This window comes from Larimichthys crocea, chromosome X (genome assembly GCF_000972845.2).
Source record: "Larimichthys crocea isolate SSNF chromosome X, L_crocea_2.0, whole genome shotgun sequence".
Classification (NCBI taxonomy): domain Eukaryota; kingdom Metazoa; phylum Chordata; class Actinopteri; family Sciaenidae; genus Larimichthys; species Larimichthys crocea.
Genome location: NC_040020.1, coordinates 3,569,108 through 3,590,694, shown reverse-complemented (window position 1 = coordinate 3,590,694; position 21,587 = coordinate 3,569,108). Strand labels below are relative to the sequence as shown.

The 21,587-nt window shown below is 40.8% G+C and overlaps 1 protein-coding gene across 4 annotated transcripts in view; it reads right to left on the bottom strand.

The window, feature by feature from the left end:
• npnta (nephronectin a) overlaps positions 1 to 21,303 on the bottom strand; it is a 49,459-nt gene extending 28,156 nt beyond the window's left edge. Inside the window, exons 1-4 of one of the 4 annotated variants that reach the window (XM_019255285.2) lie at positions 20,748 to 21,303; positions 12,692 to 12,792; positions 6,157 to 6,207; positions 2,153 to 2,245 (exon numbers count right to left, since the gene is read on the bottom strand). In XM_019255285.2, coding sequence (XP_019110830.2) covers positions 2,153 to 2,245; positions 6,157 to 6,207; positions 12,692 to 12,792; positions 20,748 to 20,818 — 316 coding nt within the window. In that variant the 5' untranslated portion in view covers positions 20,819 to 21,303. The remainder of the gene's footprint in view (positions 1 to 2,152; positions 2,246 to 6,156; positions 6,208 to 12,691; positions 12,793 to 20,747) is intronic. The other 3 variants (XM_019255286.2, XM_010740931.3, XM_010740932.3) reach the window with 3 other exon arrangements.
• Between the last annotated feature and the right edge of the window lie 284 nt (positions 21,304 to 21,587).

Genomic DNA, 21,587 nt, shown 5'->3' with positions numbered 1-21,587 from the left:
ACAGATAAAACGCAGAGAGGATGATTCTCCAGATACTCACAGCTATCCTGCAACTATATATCACAATAACAGTATATCTTTGCAAACTAGAAAGTGAGCTTCCGCTCCGTGAGCTAATTTAATATTTCCTAACACAAATTATGGCTGAAATGGTTGGAATAATACGATAGTGTTGTGTGTCTATGTACAAGCCACTTTGTTTCCCATTTACCCATTTGAAAGCCAGCAGACCGTGAGGAGATATTTGCTGAATTTGAATAAAGAGCATTGGATTAGAGAGCACATTTCCTAGAATGACTAACCCTAACCTTTAACAAGTCCAACTAATCGTTTAAATGTTTGACGAGGAGCAGAGATGGTGTCGTGCCAGAACTGGAGCTGGGCAAGCGGGTAACATATCTGTGCTCATCAGCTGTCATTTTGGACAAAATGACAGAGGAGAGGAGACCAAAGGGAATGTTGACAGAAAGCTGACCGAGCCAGAAACCGTCAGACAAAAGTACATTTTTTAGTCGGCAAGAGCTTTGTGTAAAAAAAGGCTGAAACACAGACGCCAAGCTGTTGGACTAATAAGTAATATTAGCCGTCTGTTGTGTCTCGTGTTGCTGTACGTGCTTGATGTTTGCCTGTTACCAAAGTTATCAACTTGCTGTTTTTTAATCACATGTAATATAATCGTAACAGATGGATGTGTACAGCTGTCCATATTTATGATATACTTCTGCCTCAATAAAACATATTTACATTAAATTAATTCTAAATGTTAAGTTTACAGTGTGTCAGGGTGACTCCTTGACCTTTAGCAGCACAGAGGTCAGGGGAGCAGCTCTGGGCAAATGATTTCACTCCTCCAGTCGACTCCTCGAGATGACTGCAGTGCTTCAGAGGGACAGGATATTAGAATGCTTTCGAAACATCGGCCACCTGGCACATCAATAGTAAACCTCAAATCAATGTTTAACGGAGGCTGCATTTAAATGAGAAAATCTAATCTATGGCTTCTGAATAATTAAATTGGTTTCCATAGCTTGTGCCAGCTCAAAACAGAACCCAAGGTTATCTCCACCTAAATAGGCTGAAAGGGCAAGTCTGCCACTCAAAGCTGAGTAAAATGGTAAGCTCTGTAAAAGCGTCTAGAGCTTATTGGACAAATGAGGGTTCGATGGATACTTGAAAGTACAGTTTCATCTTGAAAGGTCTTGGAATCACATTTGTCAGATAAGTCAGTCTGAATGGTTGGCAGCAAAGTCCATTGTAGTTGGATATGGGACGCTGATCCTTTTTCCTCTCCCCTTTGTTGCAGATTAAGACAAAGTACAGCCGTCTGGCCGGGCAGACAGGAGCCACCTATAGCTTCGAAATGCAGGATGAGTCATTTGGAACATTCCGGAAAGGATTTCAACACCCCAACCCCCTTCTCCTCCACCACCCCAACCCTTGTTTTTAATTACACACTATCCTATTTCTGTCTCAGGGCGTGAATTCCACAAGTATTTTCAAACCGCCGGGATGCACGTCAACTTACATCCAACTAGGAAGCTTTAACACTTTTCAACGTGTCCAATCCGTCAGTCAGTGATGAAAATGCACAAAAGCTCAAACACACACTCAAGCTCACGCACACACACACACACACACACATACACACGCACACACACACGCACGCACACTCTTTCAATAGCGTTGGTTCCACACAGCCAAGCCAAGTTATCTCAGGTCAGTAATTGAGATGTTATCTTCACAGGAGAGGATACACTCCCGGGATCATTCAACATGGCCTCACCACTCGTTTCCATTCGAGCTGATTCAGCTCTCTCTCTCCACCTCCTCCACTTGTCATTAAAAGCACCTCAGCACTGTCGGAAAACCAGCTTCCGCTCCGTGAGTAAGTGGCAACTTTAAAATGCTGGTGTTATGCGGTGGAGATCTGGCCACAATAAACAATAATTACCCTGCTATTGCTCGGGGCAGGGGCACGTCAGCAGGCCTGCGCGTTGCAGTGGATTTGAATCATGAGTGTGCAAGGAGGACCACATATTCTGACTTTCCCTCTTTCTGTCTTTGAGGTTTATGTTTCAATTCCAGCACCCTGTGACAAATAAAACAAGTCACATGCAACTGCAAAGTAACAGCTTTGTTTTCGAGAGCTCACCTTGATTGCAGGTCTTGCCAGTGAAGCCGGGGTGGCACTTGCATTTATTGGGTCCCACGCAGTCTCCATGCTTACAGCCAGGCTGACACAGAGCTATTCGGTGGGGGATTCAAAGAGGAAGAGACAGATCAGTGCAGCGCCCTGGAAGAGTACTTGTACAAGATCAGGATGACAAAGCACTTAATCCTACTGCTTCTTGACTTGGCTGTAAATTATCTGTTTACTCCACATTATAGCAATACGACAGCATGATGCCTCATTCATATAGGAAATGTGTTTGTTTCTTTCTCCTTGTGTGACAGTGCTATTATCATTGATGAATGATAATGGAGCAGCCATTTTCAGCTAACCACTCTGAACAGAGCTGGGTCTTGGAAAAGTTTTATTGTCCTCGCTGATACTAAATCATTTCACACAGTGTGAGATAAATGAGAAGTTTGACCTTTTAGCACCAAACTTTTGACTATCCTGGTTTTAAAATGCAGCGCTGATATTTACACTGGCACCCAGCCAACGAGGATTACCTCTGCAAATAATATTCTCCCTGTAGACTGAAGCTGAAACAATTAGAGCACCAAAACAGCAGATTATAATTAGTGCCTCAGCAAAGAGCTGCCCTGCAGATCGTACATAACGCGTGGATGGTGATATTTTGAGCGCGTACAAAGACGTGGTAGTCGGAGCAACTGCACAGCTTCACTGACTCCCTGTGTTCTGTCTCAGTAGGCTGGAGGCTCGCCCTGCTTATCTGACTATGCTTACTGCAGCTTGCTGCTAAGCATGCCTGATACACTGGGCCTCAGCCAAGTGTTACTAATTTTCATTAAAAGCTTCATTAATTTTGTCATAATACAGTGCAATCAGTGGACTTAATTATCACTGTGGTGGAAGAGGCATTACATACGTGTGTGTGTGTGTGAGTGTGTTTAAGAGCGACAAAGAGAGACAGAGTGCTTCCTGTGTATGTACAACAATGTGATGGTGTAGTTTTATTTGTGGCAATACAGCTGTAGGTTTATTTTATCGTTGTGTCAATGATTCTTTAGATATTTCATCCAAACAACCTTCTTGGTACATAAAGAAGCCTTCTTTCTCAGTGTAACTATTAGAAGGGTAGCTTAAAAAACTGTTTTTTGTATGGTATGGTAGCCCTGAGAGCACTGCAACTAAGGAAAACATCTTCAGCAATTTGATGACGCGTGCACAGTGTTCAGAAGAAATGCTGTAAACAGAGAAAATACAAAACCAAAACCAAATATAGAAATGATAAAAGTACATAACAAAGATGACAACGGAAACTTCCAGTGGATACTAAAAAAGAATCGAACACGCTGTTGTTGTTGTGGTTTGTGACTCATGAAGTTTTTGAAGTCAGTTATCTTTAAGAAGTGTTACAAAATGAGTCAAAATGTCATTTCTTTTCAGGCGGACAATAAGCATTCAACAGTAGTGTTCATCACACCAGTTGTTCTGTGCTACTTGTAGCTTTTTCTTCTAAATGTGTTGTCACAGTTGTTTGTTCACTTGTGTGTGTTTTCTTAAGCTCTCAGGGCCACCGTACGTAAGAGATAAAAATACTTAAAATTGGTGGAAAGTTGCGGTAGGATAAAAGACGAACAGGTTAGAGGATGAAATTAGCACTGCATTGTTTCAGATACCAGCGAGAAGATACAAAATTGTCTAAGAAGTCCGGTTTGAGTGTGATGTTTACGACTAATCAGATAGACATTGTCCCTTTGCCTCTGAAATAGTAAAATTACACTTATTGTGGATTGGCCATATGATGCATTGAAGGAAAATTTAAGGTAGATTAACCCTTGTGTTGACCTGGAGTCAGAACTCGAAAACAGGGTATGCTTTCATGTAAACATGGTCTATTGGCCCTAAACTCAAAATGTGTAGTAATGGGTTGGACGGAAGTAAGATTAAAGGTGTAACACAGAATTGATTGATTGATTGAACATCAATGTGGCATCACGGCACCAACTGTGCCAATACATTGAAAGATGGGGGTAGCATTTATTTGACACAGTGCTACTGTCGATCTGTACGCGTACTTAACTTGGGTTGATCTGGGTTTTTAAATATGATAAAAATGAAATAAATGCTACTTTAATGCGCTTAGAGGGAGAACTAATAGAACTGAAAAGTTAAAAATTTTCATTCACAGACATTCAGCTTGCAGAGCAGCAAGGCTATCCAAGAAAGAACAAATTTAGGTGCTCAGGTTTCAGTCTGTAACATTGTTCAACTGAATTTTAAAGGCACAAAGGTATGTGATGAATCCTTCAACTGGAGTCGATAACATCTCCAGACTCATTCCACTTTATTAGGCTATGTAATCACATAGAAAGAAAGTATTGTTACCCCACTGGGAGAGGCCTGTGATATGAGCCCGGGTGTTGACACACACAGAGCGGTCACAATTACAAATTAAAAATGGCACAAATTGTTGAAAGGAAAAGGGAAAGAGTTGTACTTTTCTGAAAAGAGGAAGTTTATTAAACCTCGGTCTGGTCAGCAGCTAAAGTGAAAAAAAGCTTCTGATGTTGTTAGTTAGAGGGTAGTCAAGTGCTATGCTTTCAGTTATTCTCCTACATGGGGGAGGATTTGATTATCAGGATCAGAGGCGGCCATCAACAGGCTTTGACTCTTGAGGGTATTTTTAAGCCCCTGGCCTGGCAGAAAGATCAGGGGAACGAGCCAGTGTTCATTAACCACGGCAGAGGACACGGAGGACTAAAAATGGTCGTACCAGCTGGAAGGCCAAACATAGCATGTATGACCCTCGTTCCATGAACACCATCATAACATGCCGAGTGATGACACACTTTCACTCTGGTTTACATCAGCCAGTTCTCAGGACAGCATACTGCTGGTACTGATGCAGATTCTTTTGATTTATTGACTGTTCATGGATGCCTGATGGTAAACACAAAGGAAAGTATTATTTTTCTGATTGATACAGATATCGTGTATGAATTTTTTACACTTGAACAATGCATTAATCCATTACAATAAGATGGGGAAATCATTATCATTACCATGAGCTAATAACAAATATCACCATCTTGCAATTAACCAAGTAATTATCTAAGGATGCTTGTAATCATTATTTCATTAACAGCTGATTTGCTGATTGTTTTTCTGATTAATGAATTCATAGTTTGGCCAGTAAAATAAATAATTCCTTATTTGTGAGAGTGGCGGTCTCAAACCCAAAAGTATTTAGTTTAAAATAATATAAAACACAGACAAGGATAACTTTTTTGAGATGCTGGAACTAGAGAATATTTGGCATTTTTGTCTGATGAATAACAAATGATCTCTTATTAAAATTGCACAGCCGATTACAAAATCAATTCAGGACTAATGTGAGCATAAATAGAGATGTCTGATCATCCCGAGTCTGAACTTGTTTCATCTCGTTGTCATTTATATGCAGTGAGAATGTCATGGATTAACCATATGACGGATCATGGTGAACATCTTATTTACCTAAATGATAAAGTATGATGGCATTGGCATTCTCCACCAGACTGACTTAATCAAGATTTTTAGTTTAGTTACGTATGCAGAGCATCTCCAACCACACTAAATACTCAGCATTTACTCTGCACCACGCAGATGGATATATTACTGATTGATTAATTAAAAAACATTATGGATCCAAGCTTCAAGGGTTTCATTAGTATTCTAAAGGGTCGACTAGAGGGGCAGTCGAATCTTAATGAGACACTGAAGAACTTCGGCATAATTCATGTTAGACATGGCTTCAGGTGAAATCAGGTCTGCAGAGTGTAAGCTGTTTGCATAGATCTGAGGCCAAGGGGAAGAAGATGGACACTGCCAAAGGGTGTGATGTGTTAGTGGTGTTGCATGAGGTTGGAGGGGGGCAGGGGATGGTTGGCTCTATAAATAAGTAAGAGAGCCCAGGATTCAGAGGATGTGCCCCCAGCAATACAGGTCTAGCAAGATTATTTCAAGAAACATGTGGAGCTAACCTTGAGGCTGGCACCTTATCCGGGCTACTCTGTGAGTTAAGGCGAAGAGAGCTGCAAAACAAATAGCCAAACAAACAAAGGGTTGCGGGCATTGCTAAGAATTTGAGAGAAAAATAAAAATAAAAAATAAACATGATGTTAGAGGGCAGAGCCTGCAATTTGACAAGCAAACGTTCCTGAAAAACATGCACACATAGTCTGAAGTTCTGGAGTCACACATATTCCCAGTTGACTTTAGGTGATACATTTTGAATGCATTTGCAATTGAGTTTTAATAATTAAAATGAGGTTTTGTGATATTTTCCTACTACATATCCCTTATCACACATGAATAAAGCAGTTTCAGTCTCACAGACTGAGAATACTCACTTAAAATTACATCAGTATCATTCAAAGAGATCACAGTGTCAGTTCCTTTAGTATAAAAACAAATCCTGCAGCAACCTGACTGTGAACAGATAGCTTCTTCTTCTTTTCTTTTTTTTTTACAAGCTATTTGAGTTTTAAATAAGCGCTGTATCAAAGTGCCTTTAAAGCCAGAATTGTGTCTGAGCATGTGCTTTTTCTATTTCTGCATATATTCCCTCTAATTTTTACGAGCAGAAACCTTCCATTTTGTTTTCGGCTTATTACCTCAAGCAGATGAAAAGGCACACTTTTAGACGAGCCTTTACAGCCCAGTGCTCATGAAAGGAAAATAGAGCAGACGAGGAAACTGCACAGACAATCACGATAAAGTGAATTACTTAAACAGAGATATCACTTTTCTGCTTTCATCGCTCACTTGTTAGCTCGAATTACCAATTCAAAAGTCCTGCCTTAATCCGGTCCACACCATTTGTTGAAACAAAGACTGCACTCAATCAAACTAAATCCAGGTCTCAATGGATTTGTAAAATCCGCCAGGACTGCTGAAGAAATTATAATGTGTGATCTATTTAATATGGAGCTCAAATTCAACCCAGCTCTCTTACAACGCAGAGAAAATATATGCATATCTTCCTACCAGAGCTGTCTTTTGCTAGAATTGAATAGAAAACAAGTCAAACCGCCTGAGACACCAAGTGACAAGTCTTCATAAGCAATTTGCAAGTATATTTTTGTCTTTCACGTCTCTGAACTCTGAAGTGCTTTCAATACACAGGCTTCAAAATTAAATGTAAGCTGTGTGGCTACACACGAAGTGCTAGTAGTTATTTTCTTATTAATGTTAAATTGTTCCAACATTTTACCTGATCCAAAAATCTTGGTTGGTTTGAATCTTAACCAGAGTGTTTTTGATTTCAAAAGTCCAGGCAAGTCTTTAGGGAGCCAACTCGAAACTAAATCAAGTCAAATTTCTGACCTGATCTGAACTTCAAATATAATCTGACCCTATCTGCAAAAAAAACCCCTCAATATTAGATGATTTTGCAAAACCCAAGAATATATTCAATAAACTTTTAAGGGGGTAACTTCAATTTTGATCATCTGTCTCTAAAATCTTTATGGACGATCAATGATAAATCTTAAATCCTAGCAGCTATTATAAGACTTATGTTGGGGAAAGCTGTTGGTTACAGGTAGCCAAACTTAAAGGGCCAGTGTGTAGGACCTTTTCACAAAAGCCTCTACAGTATCTAAAGCCAGTGTTTAGTTTGTCCATCCTGTGCTACTGCAGAAATATGTAGTTCAATATAGCAGACTCCTTGAAAGAGGAAATGTAAAAGAGGTGTAAGGTAACAAGGTCCGTGTATGTTTTGGTGTTGGATTTTCCGTTCAGAAAAGGATATTAAAAAACAAAAAAATGAAATGATCAGGGTCAAGAAGGGATAAACAAAACTTTAAAAAAACAGTTGATTTTCATTTCCTGTTTCAAAAAACAAAAGATAAAATCGCTGGAAGACAGAAACAAAAAAGCGGCAGTTTTTTTCATATTGTGCGACCGGAAGTTGCCGTTTTCAAAGTAAGAGCACATATGAGGACGCTGCTGCAAAAGTTGATGGACATGGATCAGTACATTGTTTTTCAAAACAATAAAAGAGTGTGTCAGGTAAAATTCCTGATCATATGCAGTTATTTTTAGTTTTCACCTGAAATATGCGGTTTAGTTTTTCTGCAGTCATGTCCTCTTCCCTTAGACACACTCTTTTATTGTTTTTTGTTTCTGTCTTCCAACAATTTTATCTTTTGTTTTTAGAAACAGGATATGAAAATCAGTTTTTAAAGTTTTGTTCATCCCTTCTTGACCCTGATAAAGAAAAAATATCTTGAATTTCAATTTCAGTTTTTGAATTTTAAAATGAAAATCAAATAACTACTCATTTTTAGTTTTTTGATATCCTTTTCTGAACGGAAAATCCAATGACCAAAACATACACGGACGTAACAAAAACACAACGATTCTCATCTTCAGGTAATTATACACTTATAAAAACAATTACACATTGAGGCAACTAAATCACTTGATTATGGTTGTGGTAAGATTGTGGTTACAGTAATAAACCAAAGAAGACATTAATTGCAGGCATGTGACCGGACCTAGACTTCTGTCTCTTGCATGAAAGGCGGATGCACCACACCCGAATCCATCACCCCACTTGCCACCACACCTTTACTCTCCTCCTTGCTACATATAAGCCGCTGATGCTAAACGTGAGGTGCAGAGCTGTCCAACAGAAGCTTAATTCAGACGAATGCTGGGCTGTGTAACCCTGACTTCTTTAGTCCCTTCCTAAAGTGGTCCTGTGAAGGAAAATTTGTCTTCATGATTTCTGTAGCAAAAGCCCAAACACTTTTCAGAGCATCTAACATGGATGAAATTAGCTCCAAATTAAAGTCTCACAGATCTTGTATCACCTGACTGACTGAGAGGACCATTTGCATACTAACACTACTGGGATCAACCTGTTGATTAGACAGTTTTTTTTAGTCTTAATCAAGAGTGTAAATGAAAAGAAGAGATGAAAAGTATTTCCAGAATGATTCCTGTAAACTCTATTACACTGAGAATGCAATTAGAAATGAAATCGGTGCACAAATGTTCAAATGCTCGATGGCAGTAAAACGTTCACGATGGCAGCTGGTTAGAATAAGTAGCTTCAAGTGTGGCTCAGGCTGCCGGGTGGCCTGTCAGAACATTATAAGTCGAGCTTCAGTTTGCTATAAATCTAAAGCTCCTCTCTCTCTCTCTCTCTCTCCATCTGCCTGATTTCCTCACTTGTCTCCCTCTCCTGACGTCTCTCCTCCACTCTAACGGCAATCATCTCTAACTCCTTACCTCCAAACCATTTCCCTTACACTTCATTTTTACTCTCTCCAACTCTTAGTCCTTTCTGTCCTCCAAAAAAAAAAAAAAGGTAAGGTTGATCCATTAAGTATCTCATTCTTTGAGAGAAGTCGCACAAACTCTTCACTGAGCTCCATGGCTGAGAAAACCACAATCTAATCTATTCTATCGCCACAAAAACTTCACCTGAAATCTGTAAAGACTGCATCCTCTCATACAGATGCGGCCCTATGATTACACTTTCTTTCTTTCCGAAACCTTCCATCTCCCTCCTCTACAGTTTAAATCAGCATCTTACTGACTTGATGGAATACTGATTGTGGTCTCAAGTGAATGATTCGAGCTGAGCACCCAGTCGGAGGCATTCGGAAGCATTAAGGCAGGCACTTGTCGAGTGATTTAACACACAGAATGGATATGGCGGTGGTGTGAAAGTACCGTAGCAGCTTGATGTGGTGTTTAAGCTCAAAATTAGCTCATATTTTTGGCTCAATGTGGAACGTGTAGGACTCCAGAACAACAAAGAAAACATGTCGACACACTGCTGTTTGGCTGGTCGAGTGATTGATGCAAACATGACGTATTAAACTGTGCTTAATTTATTGGTGAATAAATGCCACATGTATCATGTGTCATCGCCCTTCTTTGGGGGGAAAACAATGAATGTTTTTGTTGAATTAAGCTACAGCATGCGCTGCGTTGATTTACATTCATGTTTTTGGTTTTACGTAGGTAAAATACGAGAACATGAATCATGTCTTGCCCCCTAATCTAAGCTTCTGTGTTAATAAAGAGATTTCCTCCTTATTCAAACCACACAACTATTCCACCTTAATTTATCTGAACATGGGAAGCTGTGAAGGCAGAGAGCCCAGTGCAGATGCACTGGGAGGTATTGGGCATTGAGATGGCTGACTCCTGCCAGGATTACTGCTGAGTTTGGCCCCATGTTCAAACAAACACTATCAAATGATACAATTGAGCCGTCTGAGTAAAAAACGGCGGTGTGTTTTTGCCTAAATCATTCCAGCACAGATGGTGTAGTTCAAGCGTCAAGGGGAAAGGGTAGGAGCTTTATGAACAAGACCAGCTATTGTTAAAAAAAGAAAAGAAAGTCTAATTAAGTCTAGGTCTAATTTACAAGCATGAAATCAACCCCCCTCGAGCTACAAGTCTAGGTCTGTCCCATAAAACACTAGAATAAGTCGTTTTTATGTAAGTTTATGTAAGAATAAAATTACCATATTTTGTTTCTAATAGACATGTAGCGAGAGGTGGATAAAAAGCAGATTTGTCTGGCAAAGACCTCAGGTTAATCTGGCTGAGCGGTAAGAATACAAAACACTGGGGCCATGAACTCATGTTATACTGTCTTCTCCAGAGCAAACGATGAAGTAAAGATGGCAGTCTGCCACTTTTACATGAAATTAGAGTGAAATAGTATCCGCTAAACTCAACATGTTCAGCAATCTTTTAGTTGCAGCAGCACAGACCTTTGGACCCAACAAGCAGTGTGTGACATATTATTTCCTATGAAAAATATACAAATCACAGTGAGTTCAACAAAAAGGGTCAGCTTTAGCATGAGCTTCAATACAAAAGAACATAAACCAAAAAAATGTCCATTTGAGCAATGATAAACACAGGATGAGTGGATTAATAAACAATATTTTAACAAGCTATAAATATGTGGCCAAAACAAACATGCAGAGTTATGGACCTTTTTAGGTCTTTTCCACAGCAGGAACTTCACAACCCATAACCTAATAAGAGCTTCCAATAACTTTTAAGGCTTTGTTGCTGGAACTGCTTTTATTTTTCCACTGTGTTTTCACATTAACATTTCAGATACTCTTCACTCAAAAAAGGCAACGTCGCTTTTGATAAACTGACTAAAAAAAAGGGGGAGACCGACGTTGCCATGTTATGCACCGTTTGCTCGGTGAGTGCAGTCGTGGAACAAACAAAAGTGGCGCTATTGAGATGGAAATTGTCGGGTTGAGATGAAAAATTGTTAGGGGGCGAGGACGGAAAGAATTCCAAAAATATCAGAAAGCATGACAGATAAATTTAAGGGTGTGAAAAACTACAGGTCTGGGGGGAAAGAAAATTGGCATTTCCAACAACACAGCACATGAATAACAAACAGAGAAACTTTCGTCCTCTGTTGGGATGTGATAACCACACGTTAAAGCAACTATTTTACACTTAATGGCTTTCTTGACGAGAGTTGGCTGAGAAGATACCGCTCGTATCTGTATGCTATAAAGTTATCACTAGCAGCCAATTAGCTTAGCTTAGCATAAAGACTGGTTATTCTACTCTTGTTTGTTTAATTTGCAGTGTAGCGTGAGCCCGTTTTACAGTATTTATGCAAAGCTAATCGACTGCTGGCAGCAGCTTCATGTTCGGACAGATATAAGAGCGGTATTGATTTCCTCGTCTAACTCTTGGCAAGGAAACTAATAAGCATATTTCACAAAATGTATAATTATTCCCTTAACTTGCACGTTGCTAAAAATCCGTAACCCCCTTTTTTGATTAAACTTCCACAGCAAAGCCAGCAGCCATACCAGCACGGGCACCAAGCCAAGCAGACTATCTGACATTCACGAGGCAACCGGCCAGATCTGAAAGCCATGTTAGTATATTCACACCTCCCTGGGTAGCGTTACGGGAGAGCAGAGGAGCTCTACACAATATGTCGAAAATGTTACGTGTTAATATTTCGCACGGTTCATCTAACGCGGGCGTGTGGTAATGACAGGACACATCCTCTGAATCCTCTAAAGTCACGTTGCTGAGTATACAGATGAGTCGAGGTCTGTACACCTGACAACACCATGGATTGTGTTCCCACCCCTCGTCCTGATGTTTCTTGCCCAGACAGCATTACCTAGTATGTTTTTGCACAGCAGTAATCTATAATCAATCTTCTATCTACCCTTGAATGTGTCCACCTGCAGCTACAGTCTCTCCCTCATTATGGCCACCCGCTGTGTGAATATAAATGTCAACCAGTCCTCCGTTCCAACCAGCCATTTCCATCAATCTTTTCTCAAAGATTGTCCCAGGTGTGTCGCTCCATTAGTCGTGTGTGTTTGTGCTGTGACAACGTGCACTGAATGTGTTCCCCCAAAGCCTCTCCTGTGGAAGCATTGCAGCATCTCCTCTGTCTTAACAGCATCTTTGACCCCAGCTTGAAACCTGGCAACCTTGTTAACCCTGTTTATCCCCAGCAGCAGCAGCAGGCATGGTGACACTCACGCTGGCAGTGACCCCAGGAGCGTCGCGTCCATCCCCAGCAGCAGTCCACCCTGGCTCCATATCGACACAGGCCGTTGGATGAGGCCATCTGCCGTGGCCACCTGTGAGGGGATGACATAATTAGTTCACAGCCAATTAAAATGTCTTAATGAAAAGCAGGGGTCTTTTTTCGAAGCTGTTCATGGGCAGGCTTCAAACCACTTACATGATTTGTTTAATTCTCCTGCTGTTAAATGTTTTTTGGGGAAGTTTTTCCTTGTCTGAAGGATACAAAGTGACTTGTTGTACAGATTGTACAGCCCTTCAAGTCAAATTTGTGATTCTGGGCTAAATATGAATAAAACTGACTTGACTAATCTGTGTTGACGCAGACTGTATCCTGTGTACTATACTTGAAAGAATGCCTTTTTGCATTTTTCTACAACGAAGATATTCTGCTTACTCTTATGTAAGACAAAGAAAAGCAGCAGATAGTCATACTGGAGATGTTTGAATCTTTGCTTGATGAAACGATCAATTGATTTCCGCATACTAATTAAAGTGTAGAGCAACAGTACACTGTGCTACATTTTCTCAGGGTGCTGAAACGCGACTTTTCACTGCAGATCATCTTTGCATCATGGGAATAAAACTGATAGCACATCAGATCCTGTTGGTTTGCGTGATGTCAAACTGGAGACCTGCGTTGAAAGCCTGCCAGACCCAATTTGAATTTAGCCCTCAGCGTATGCACATCAGCGCACCACTGACAATCACATCTGAGGAGACCACATCACTGCTAATTCTGACGCTTGTGAAACAGATTAGAGTGTATATTTGCCGGTGCTGGCCTTGAAAATAATTTCTATATCATTACATTAACATGTGTCAGCGTGAGTGGCTGCATTTAAAGAATCTATCGGACAATTTCATGACTGGAAGATAACAGCATCCCTCTGACAGAGAAAACACACACGCAGGTATTAGTGTTTATACAGGTATAAATGTATTTTTTCAAGCAATGCTGCAATTCCTCTAAGAGAAATTATAGCAGGATGTTTTTGTTACACCATGTTCTATTCTGCTCAAGGCAGGAAATAGCTTCTTGGCAGACACTGCATGTGGATTACCTTTTTATCTGTACCAAAAGCTCACCACATATTTATGGAGAGAATAGAGAGAAGGAATGAGTCCATTTAAGGATACTGATGAAAAGCCGAGTCGCATGCTTTGAGAGGCTGGCTCGGAGATGTTACCTAAAGTATAGCAAGTAATAAATGAATCAGCAGCAAGGGAAAAACCAAGCTGGGTGATTTTTTCTACAGTAGCATTAAAGATCTATTTCCCGAGACTGTTCTTTCTCATTATCATTACAAGATGTCTTGAGCACACGAGAGTTTTGCGAGGATCACTGAATCAATCCAATATATGAAAACTGTGACTTGAACTGACTGTGAAGGTTTTAAGTTGTACCGAGGAGCTGGAAACGGCGTAATCCAGTTACAAAACAAAAGAGAAGTTCTCTCAATATACTTCCTTTACACAAAAGGTGCTTTCTTTTGTGCCTCTGTGAGAGAGTGAGGTTGTGGCTCAGTATTCAAGGCACATCCTTTGCCACTATCCCTGCCTGTTAGTGTCTCTATGCCAAGATGAGGAAATGCTAATGCATGCCCCCGCTGCCAATCACCTCATTTCGGAGAAAAAAAACTCGATGGATGCTAAGTGAGAGTGGCAGATCCAGGGAAAATGTTCGTCTGCTGCCTGGCAAGCAGGAAGGCAGTCAGGCAGGGAGAAATTTTCAAGCCCGCAGTGAGAGAGGAGACGGAAGGAAAGGAAACAAAATGGGAAAGAAAGTGAAAGGAAAGGAAAGGGAGAGGTCTGGATAGATGCCACTATCTCTGCAACATGCACTCCCACACACACACACACACACACATGGCACCCGCTGTCCCTCCTTACTATTAACATGTTACAAACAACAAAACAATCTCTGCCTGTGGCTTTAATCACTTCATTTGGATGATGGTGTCAAAAACATTTGACAACCAGCCATGACATTTCTGTCATATTTAAATCCGGTGCCTGGAAGCTGGTGTTCTTGCACACGCTCTTGAATTTATTCATCTGTGTGGATATGGTAATTACCGTCTTAGAATATGGAGGCATCACGTGGGAAGAGTTTATGCTGCTATGGGTGCACCTGCTCCTGTATAACCTAATAGCCTCATGCTCTTTTTGCAGTCGACATTACAAAGTAATCATTCAACCCAGTGACCCCGAGCAGGAAGCTGCCCTGGCAGGATCCACCATCGCATTTAATATTTTTCAAAAGATTCTGTGGGTTAAAGAGATATTTTGATTTCTGAAAAAGAAAGTCCAGGTTCTGTCTTCATTACACACAATGTGCTGTAATGGCCTCGATTAAAAAGCTCTTTTCAAATAGAAGCACACTCATTAATAACAAAGATCTAAGATTTAGTGGAGTTTAGCACTAATCATGTTCCCTGATCTATCAACCTTTTTTTTTCTTCCCAACATTAAGAAAGTCAGAAAATCATCAGCTGTGTGACTGAAGTTTGTTATTACGCCCGCGCTTCTTTTCCAGCCTCTTCACAAGTCTTTATGTCGCCATAAGTCGCTTTGAAACAGTGTTGATTGCCAGATGTTATTTAGAGAACAGTGTATGCAGCTAATTAGCTTTAACATCTTATGTGACTCTGATACTTGACAAATAATGCGATGGGAGTGAAATATGAATAATGTAAATGTTTTTTTTTGGTCCTCTATGATAGTAACTCGAATGTCGTCAGGTTTGGTCTGAAAAAACAAAACAAAGCAATTTGAAAATGCCAACTTGGGTTCTGGGAAAAATCTGGCATTTTGTAGAACAAAATGATTATGTGAGAAAATAAAAGGCTGAGTGATCAGTAATGAAAATAACCTTTAGTTGCAGTCCTATTTCTTTGTAGATGGATATCCAAAATCAGTTGAACACAAAATTATACAGATGAGGCTCTCTCTGAAACTCTTAAATCTAGATATTTGGTTGTTTCTTTCTACAAAATGGTAAAATGAAGCATTTTTATTCACCCAGAGGATTTTAAGAAAAATATATACACGTTCTGTTTATATATATAAGGTTTTGTCAACATGTCACGATCAGAGGGGCATGACATAAGAACAAAGAACAAAGAAACTGAGTCTGAACTCCTACAGGCTCCCGGTGGATGGTGGGCGAGGGGTGTTGGGAGGTCTGTTTGGCGCAGCTGGACTGATAAGGAGACAGGAACATTATGAGATGCAACAGGTCCTAGATTACTGAATCAAATATTTGCCTCTAATGCTTTCTCCTCCACACGCATACACAGAGTGAATATGGAATCCCATTTCATGTCCTCAGTGCTTCTCTCAGTCCTCTCTTCACGCTGAATTTACCCGGCGGCAGTCTTGCACTGTAACACGCTCTGAACTTGAAACTGAAGGTTTAATAAAAATTCATCAGCTCACCGTTTCATCGCACCAACACTGCTGCAATGTCAGGCACCTATTTTTCATTTCTTTGTACATTTATGAAACATTTATGAACATTTTGGAAAATGACGACGAACCTCAATCCACAATGGGAGCCAAGGTGACGCATCACAAAGATAAAAAAAAAAAAGTTTTTCAGACACATCTTGTCCACAGTGATATCCTACGGAACAGAAAGCTGGCGTATCAAATGGACGTGAGTATAATACCTGTATTTATTACCCTGAGGCTCTGAATAATAATCCTAAATTGCACTAAGCCTTGAAGGAACTCAAGCAGATAATTATTACCCTTCACGCAGGGAGCGTGACACTTCTTCTCAAGCACAGACTATGAGACAAGGTTCTTCCAGGAGAACCTGAGCAGTTGATATCCACTATCGGGGCGCCATCCTTCTTCCATTGTTTTACTAATGGATACGGAGCTGGCTGGTTTCCACTGCCTGACAGTGAAGAGTAGTCAGCCCATTGCTCACAGAGGAGCAGCACAGGGGCGTGTAGTGTGATAATCAGGACCATGAAGGTATAGACCTCATTCAGAGCAGTGATAATTTAATCTATCTATCTATCATCCATCCACGCATCCACGCCGAAGCATGCAAAGCGTGACTCCCAAACACACACGGGATGTCGACTTTTGCATTTGTAGCATTTCGGTGTGAAGGACTTGCTCGAACCTGCCAGGCTCAGCTGAAATCATGAGCATGTGGAGTCATAAGGTGTCTGGCGTCTTAATGAAGCACCTCGACTGTACACGCTGCCAGATCTGCACGCAGACTGCCAAGACTATCACATTAACACGCAGCACCATGTGGCATAGAGACAAATATCACCCGGCCTATTAAATCTAAATGGGTTTTTTTATACAAAGAGCGGGGAAATGGATGGTATTGAATGGCTGGCTAGAGAAATCACCTATATGATGTGATGTAATGCAGTGCAACACAATAGCCCCATACTAAACACGACTATAATGTCCTGTGTCACCTTGCTCGATGGACTTCAACAGAAGAGAGAACGCAGAGAAATGTCTACCTCATTCACACATAGAGCGACAGAAATATCCCACAATCTGAAGACGCCTCACAACGTGCTGTATGAAAGACAAGAGCAGCGATCCTCGCAGTTATCTCAAGATCACAAGTTAATTATTTCAGGATGTCAGAAACAAGATAATTAAGTCGTTATCATGAGAAAACAAGAAGGTTGTTTCCTCTTATTATTCACAATGTTTGTCAGAGATTAGGAGTCCCAGTGCCAGCATGCATAGATAGCATCAAATGATCAAGAATTACCCATAGCTGATCAATGCATTAGACTGTACTTCAATCAAGATTTAACACAGGCAGAAGTTGCATTGTGTCTTTCTGTAGGAAACAACATTCAGATGAGTTTATGCCACGTAATAAGAAGACTAACTCGGCTGCAGCTTCACGGGCAAGTGCACTTCCTGCTGAGATCGTTTTCTCATATAATCTCATCATCTCAGGAAATCGCTTATTTACTCGCGATAACAAGCTAAATTAACCCATTATGTGCGAGATAGCAAACAATTAACTCATAATCTCCAGATAATAGCATTGCAAGTGAGGCCTGGAATGCTACAATGCAATACATAAGTGAGTTGCGATAAGTGTATTTAACCACTACAGATAGGTAGTATGGTATATGATGTCAACAACTGTTAAGGAGACTGTTCAGCGCTACAGTTTAAGTGCTTAAAGGACGGTTGTTTTGAACGTGAAGAAGTGTTTCTAAGCATCGGCATGGCATGTCTAGATGTAGCCTGAAAAGGTGAGTCTGCAGCGAAAGGCGGTGGATCTGCCCTGACTGCAGTCGATCAGCCACAGCCCTTCAAACCAACAATAAAGTTTAATTAATCATGAATCTACTGTTTATTGTGGGACTGCTGAATAAAAATTACAAGTGTCTGGTCACAGAGTGGATTGTGCAGCAGATTCTTTCTTTCTGTGGGTCACAGAGTGGATTGTGCAGCAGATTCTTTCTTTCTGTGTATAAAACAACAGAAAAAAAAACATGCCAATATATGCTTTCAATGCACCCACATTCTTTACGTTATATGACTCATAGACATTCAACAACATTCGATTGTCTGCATAGCACCTTTTCAATACAACGTAAAGCCTCTCAATTGATTTCCACTTACTGTCCTGTTTGCTCAGTGAGTGTGACAACAATGTAAAAGGGAGAGCAGTTATTTTAGGTCCTGAAAGCTGAATTTCTTTCAGTGCATACAGTATGTCTTGCTGAGTGCACGGTATAGTGTATGGTCCTTGAATCTAAGTTTCCAACACAGACCTGTCAGTCAGTGGAGACTTCACTTATTGTTCGGGTAACACTTTAAATCTAATAATAAAGACGTCAGTTATCGTCCTTCAGCACTATATTGACATATGCTGGATACTGAACACTGAGAAAACTATAAATGTTTTATTTTTTTATTCAGTTGGGATACCCACAAAATCTGACTTCGACAGAGTTTTCGCACTCATTCTCAACCCCTCAAAGCCCAAATGTGGGTCTGACATTACAACGCCAACATAACCTGGCACCACTCCACGGCTTTGGATTATTACCGAGGAGGTCTGGTATGTGCTACTTGGCTGCTTTGGACTTAACAATTTAGTGACATCACTAGGAAAGAATACCCTCTACTGTATGTGTTGCCTTTCACTTTGCCTAACATCTCGTGTGCATGACAGGAAATCGGCTGTCCTTGAGTCCGTGGTTGGAATAAAAAGTGGCAACAACGATACAACAACAAGGGCCCAATGTTTTTAGCCACAGATTTGCAGGTAAGCATATTATGTGCAGTCATGGGAGAACAAAATGATCTTACCAATGATGGCCGTGAAGGACCCTTCAGGACTAGATGGATAAGCCTGTTAGGAACGCTCTCTAAAAGGCAATAAGTGAGAGAGACTTGGTAATAAATGGCTTTTTTTTTTTTTTTGCTTGTGCTCGGTCTCAGGGGATATTCTCTCAATGAATTAATATTGAAGCAGAGACTCAAGCCCGGGCAAGTTTATACCCATAAAAATTGGCAAATTATGACCATGGTGACAAGCCACTCCATCAGCAAGGATGTTAATAATGTACAATATGCTGGTGCTGGGTTAAAATAAATGATCATTACACAAGGCAATGCGTAAAATAAAAAGGTTAAAGCCCTACACATCTCATCACTGCGACCTGTCATAGAGACATTAGTCTTGATGATTAAGAAACAAAATGTCCTAAATAACAATAATGCAGTGTGTGTTTGCACATTCTGTAATATCTCTGCACTTCCTTCTTCCTCTCTCTGCCACTCACAGACAGTTTTACTCCTTGCTGCAACCTTTTGATATCCAAATCTGCTTCTTTTGAAATGCTTTGGAACACAACAGAAAGCTGAACTGAGGACGCTTTGGGGCATATTACCTCCAGATGTCAAAATATATCAACAAAAGCAGGTGGTATGGCAGTTTCTTTTCTTTTTTTTAATGTGCAGCACACTATTTCAATAACAATTACCTCCAATAATCTTCAAAAGTTTTTTTTATTTCATTCATTTGAAAAGAAAAAAGGAAAAGTGAAACATGGGAGAGGATCCAGCTTTGGGGCTCAGCCTGTCTGACAGAGATACATGAGGGAAAATAAAAGCAGAATATTTGGCAGTAGGACTGTTTGTGTAACCCTCTAACTGTTTGGATGTACTTTTTTTTTTTTACACTGAGCTCTAGAAATACATCTCAATATAACTCACAATGAGTCGATTTTACGCACCTCTTTAAACTGGTTTAACAGTTAGTCCAAGCCCAGGAACAAATGAGAATCTAAATAATGATTAAATCATCACAAACTATTTGGCAACGTGTCTTTAAATACTTCTTTCAAATGAATGGGCCGCACCTAATTGACATTTTTTTTTTTATTATGCATGGCTGTAGAACAGACAGAGAAGAAAGAAAAGAAAAGAAGCTGGCAGCATGCATCATGTTCATAAACTCAGATGCACCTATAGGCAGATCGAAATCTCGGACGCATGCATTCTTCGGAGTCTGGCTCGTCTCCACGCCTCTGTCTTCGCATACTTCATCGGATTCGTGTTTGAACATGAAGCACCGGGCGATATGCTGTCACATCACTTCACAATCTGCCTGATATCTGCACAAGACACAAGACAAGAGCCGCTTGTGGTGGATTTTGCACGTGTAAACACTTCTTGTGTGCTCTGAGGCGCAGAAACAACTGCTTTGGATTCAGTGTTTTTGTCTAAATAAAAAGTTGGGATAATAGCCTGGGAAGGGATGAAGCGGAGATGCCAAGAATCACAGCGCATTTGAGCGCACGCAATTTCACAGGAGCAACACGTTTTTTGATATATATAATATTCAGTTTGCAGCCTTTAACCAAAAAAGGTGCAGCTTTTACAAGAAACAGCCTGGGATGAAACTGCAGCGAGCTCTTCACCAAAAAAAAAATCTGTGTGATTTCACAAAAGCGTCGGCTTAACGTAGACAATGTGAACCATGTGTCCTTACCTGCCGTCAAAGTCTGCACTTGCTCCAAAGCAGCAGCTGTACAACAACATCAACTTTATCCATAAATCCATGATTTTGGAGGAGTTGCGCGCTGCGCACGCTGCTTGTTCTTTCTCCGTAATCCAAAAAAGAAAAAGAGAGAAAAAAGGAAAGAAAAGGCACCGGCTATGGGGGAAAAACCGCGGAGGAAACAATTAGACAAAGAAACAGGCAGAGTTTCTTTGACGCACGCTGATGGTGCGCAGGTAGGACTGGTCTGCTCGCGTCCGTCACCACTGTTCATGTGCGATGTTCAAGAGAGAGAGAGTCCGCTGCCTGGAAGTAGAGTGACCCCGATGTGTGTTTGTGTGTGAGCGTGTGTGTGTGTGGAGCGGGACGCACTCTGCCGGGAAGAGTGCGCACAGCTCCCTCTCTCTCTCCTCCTCCTCCTCCTCCTCCTCAGAGTCACCGGGCTCTCCAAACAGCAGCACCCACTGCAGTCAGTCCCTTATCTCCAGCCCTTTTTCCAATAACACAGCGGATATCCAGTCATCAGCTTCTTGTGGGACTTTTTTTTTTTTTAATTTAACATCGTGACCTGTACAGCCAAAGAGGAAAAGAGGCTGTGAGATGGAGCTCCGTGACGCGCATGCTTTGCGAGCGCTTCAATTAATTGCGTAGCCTGCTGAGGCACGCAGGTGCATCGCCCACCCAGGTAGACTGTTGCTCACGCAACTAAAGACGATGCAGTGAAAATTACTGGGGCTGATTTTAGGAGAGGACAAAAAGATAAGCAGCACAACATCCAAAAATGAGCGGGTTGACACAGTTTGGGGTGTACTTGAATAAATGGAAAGGCTT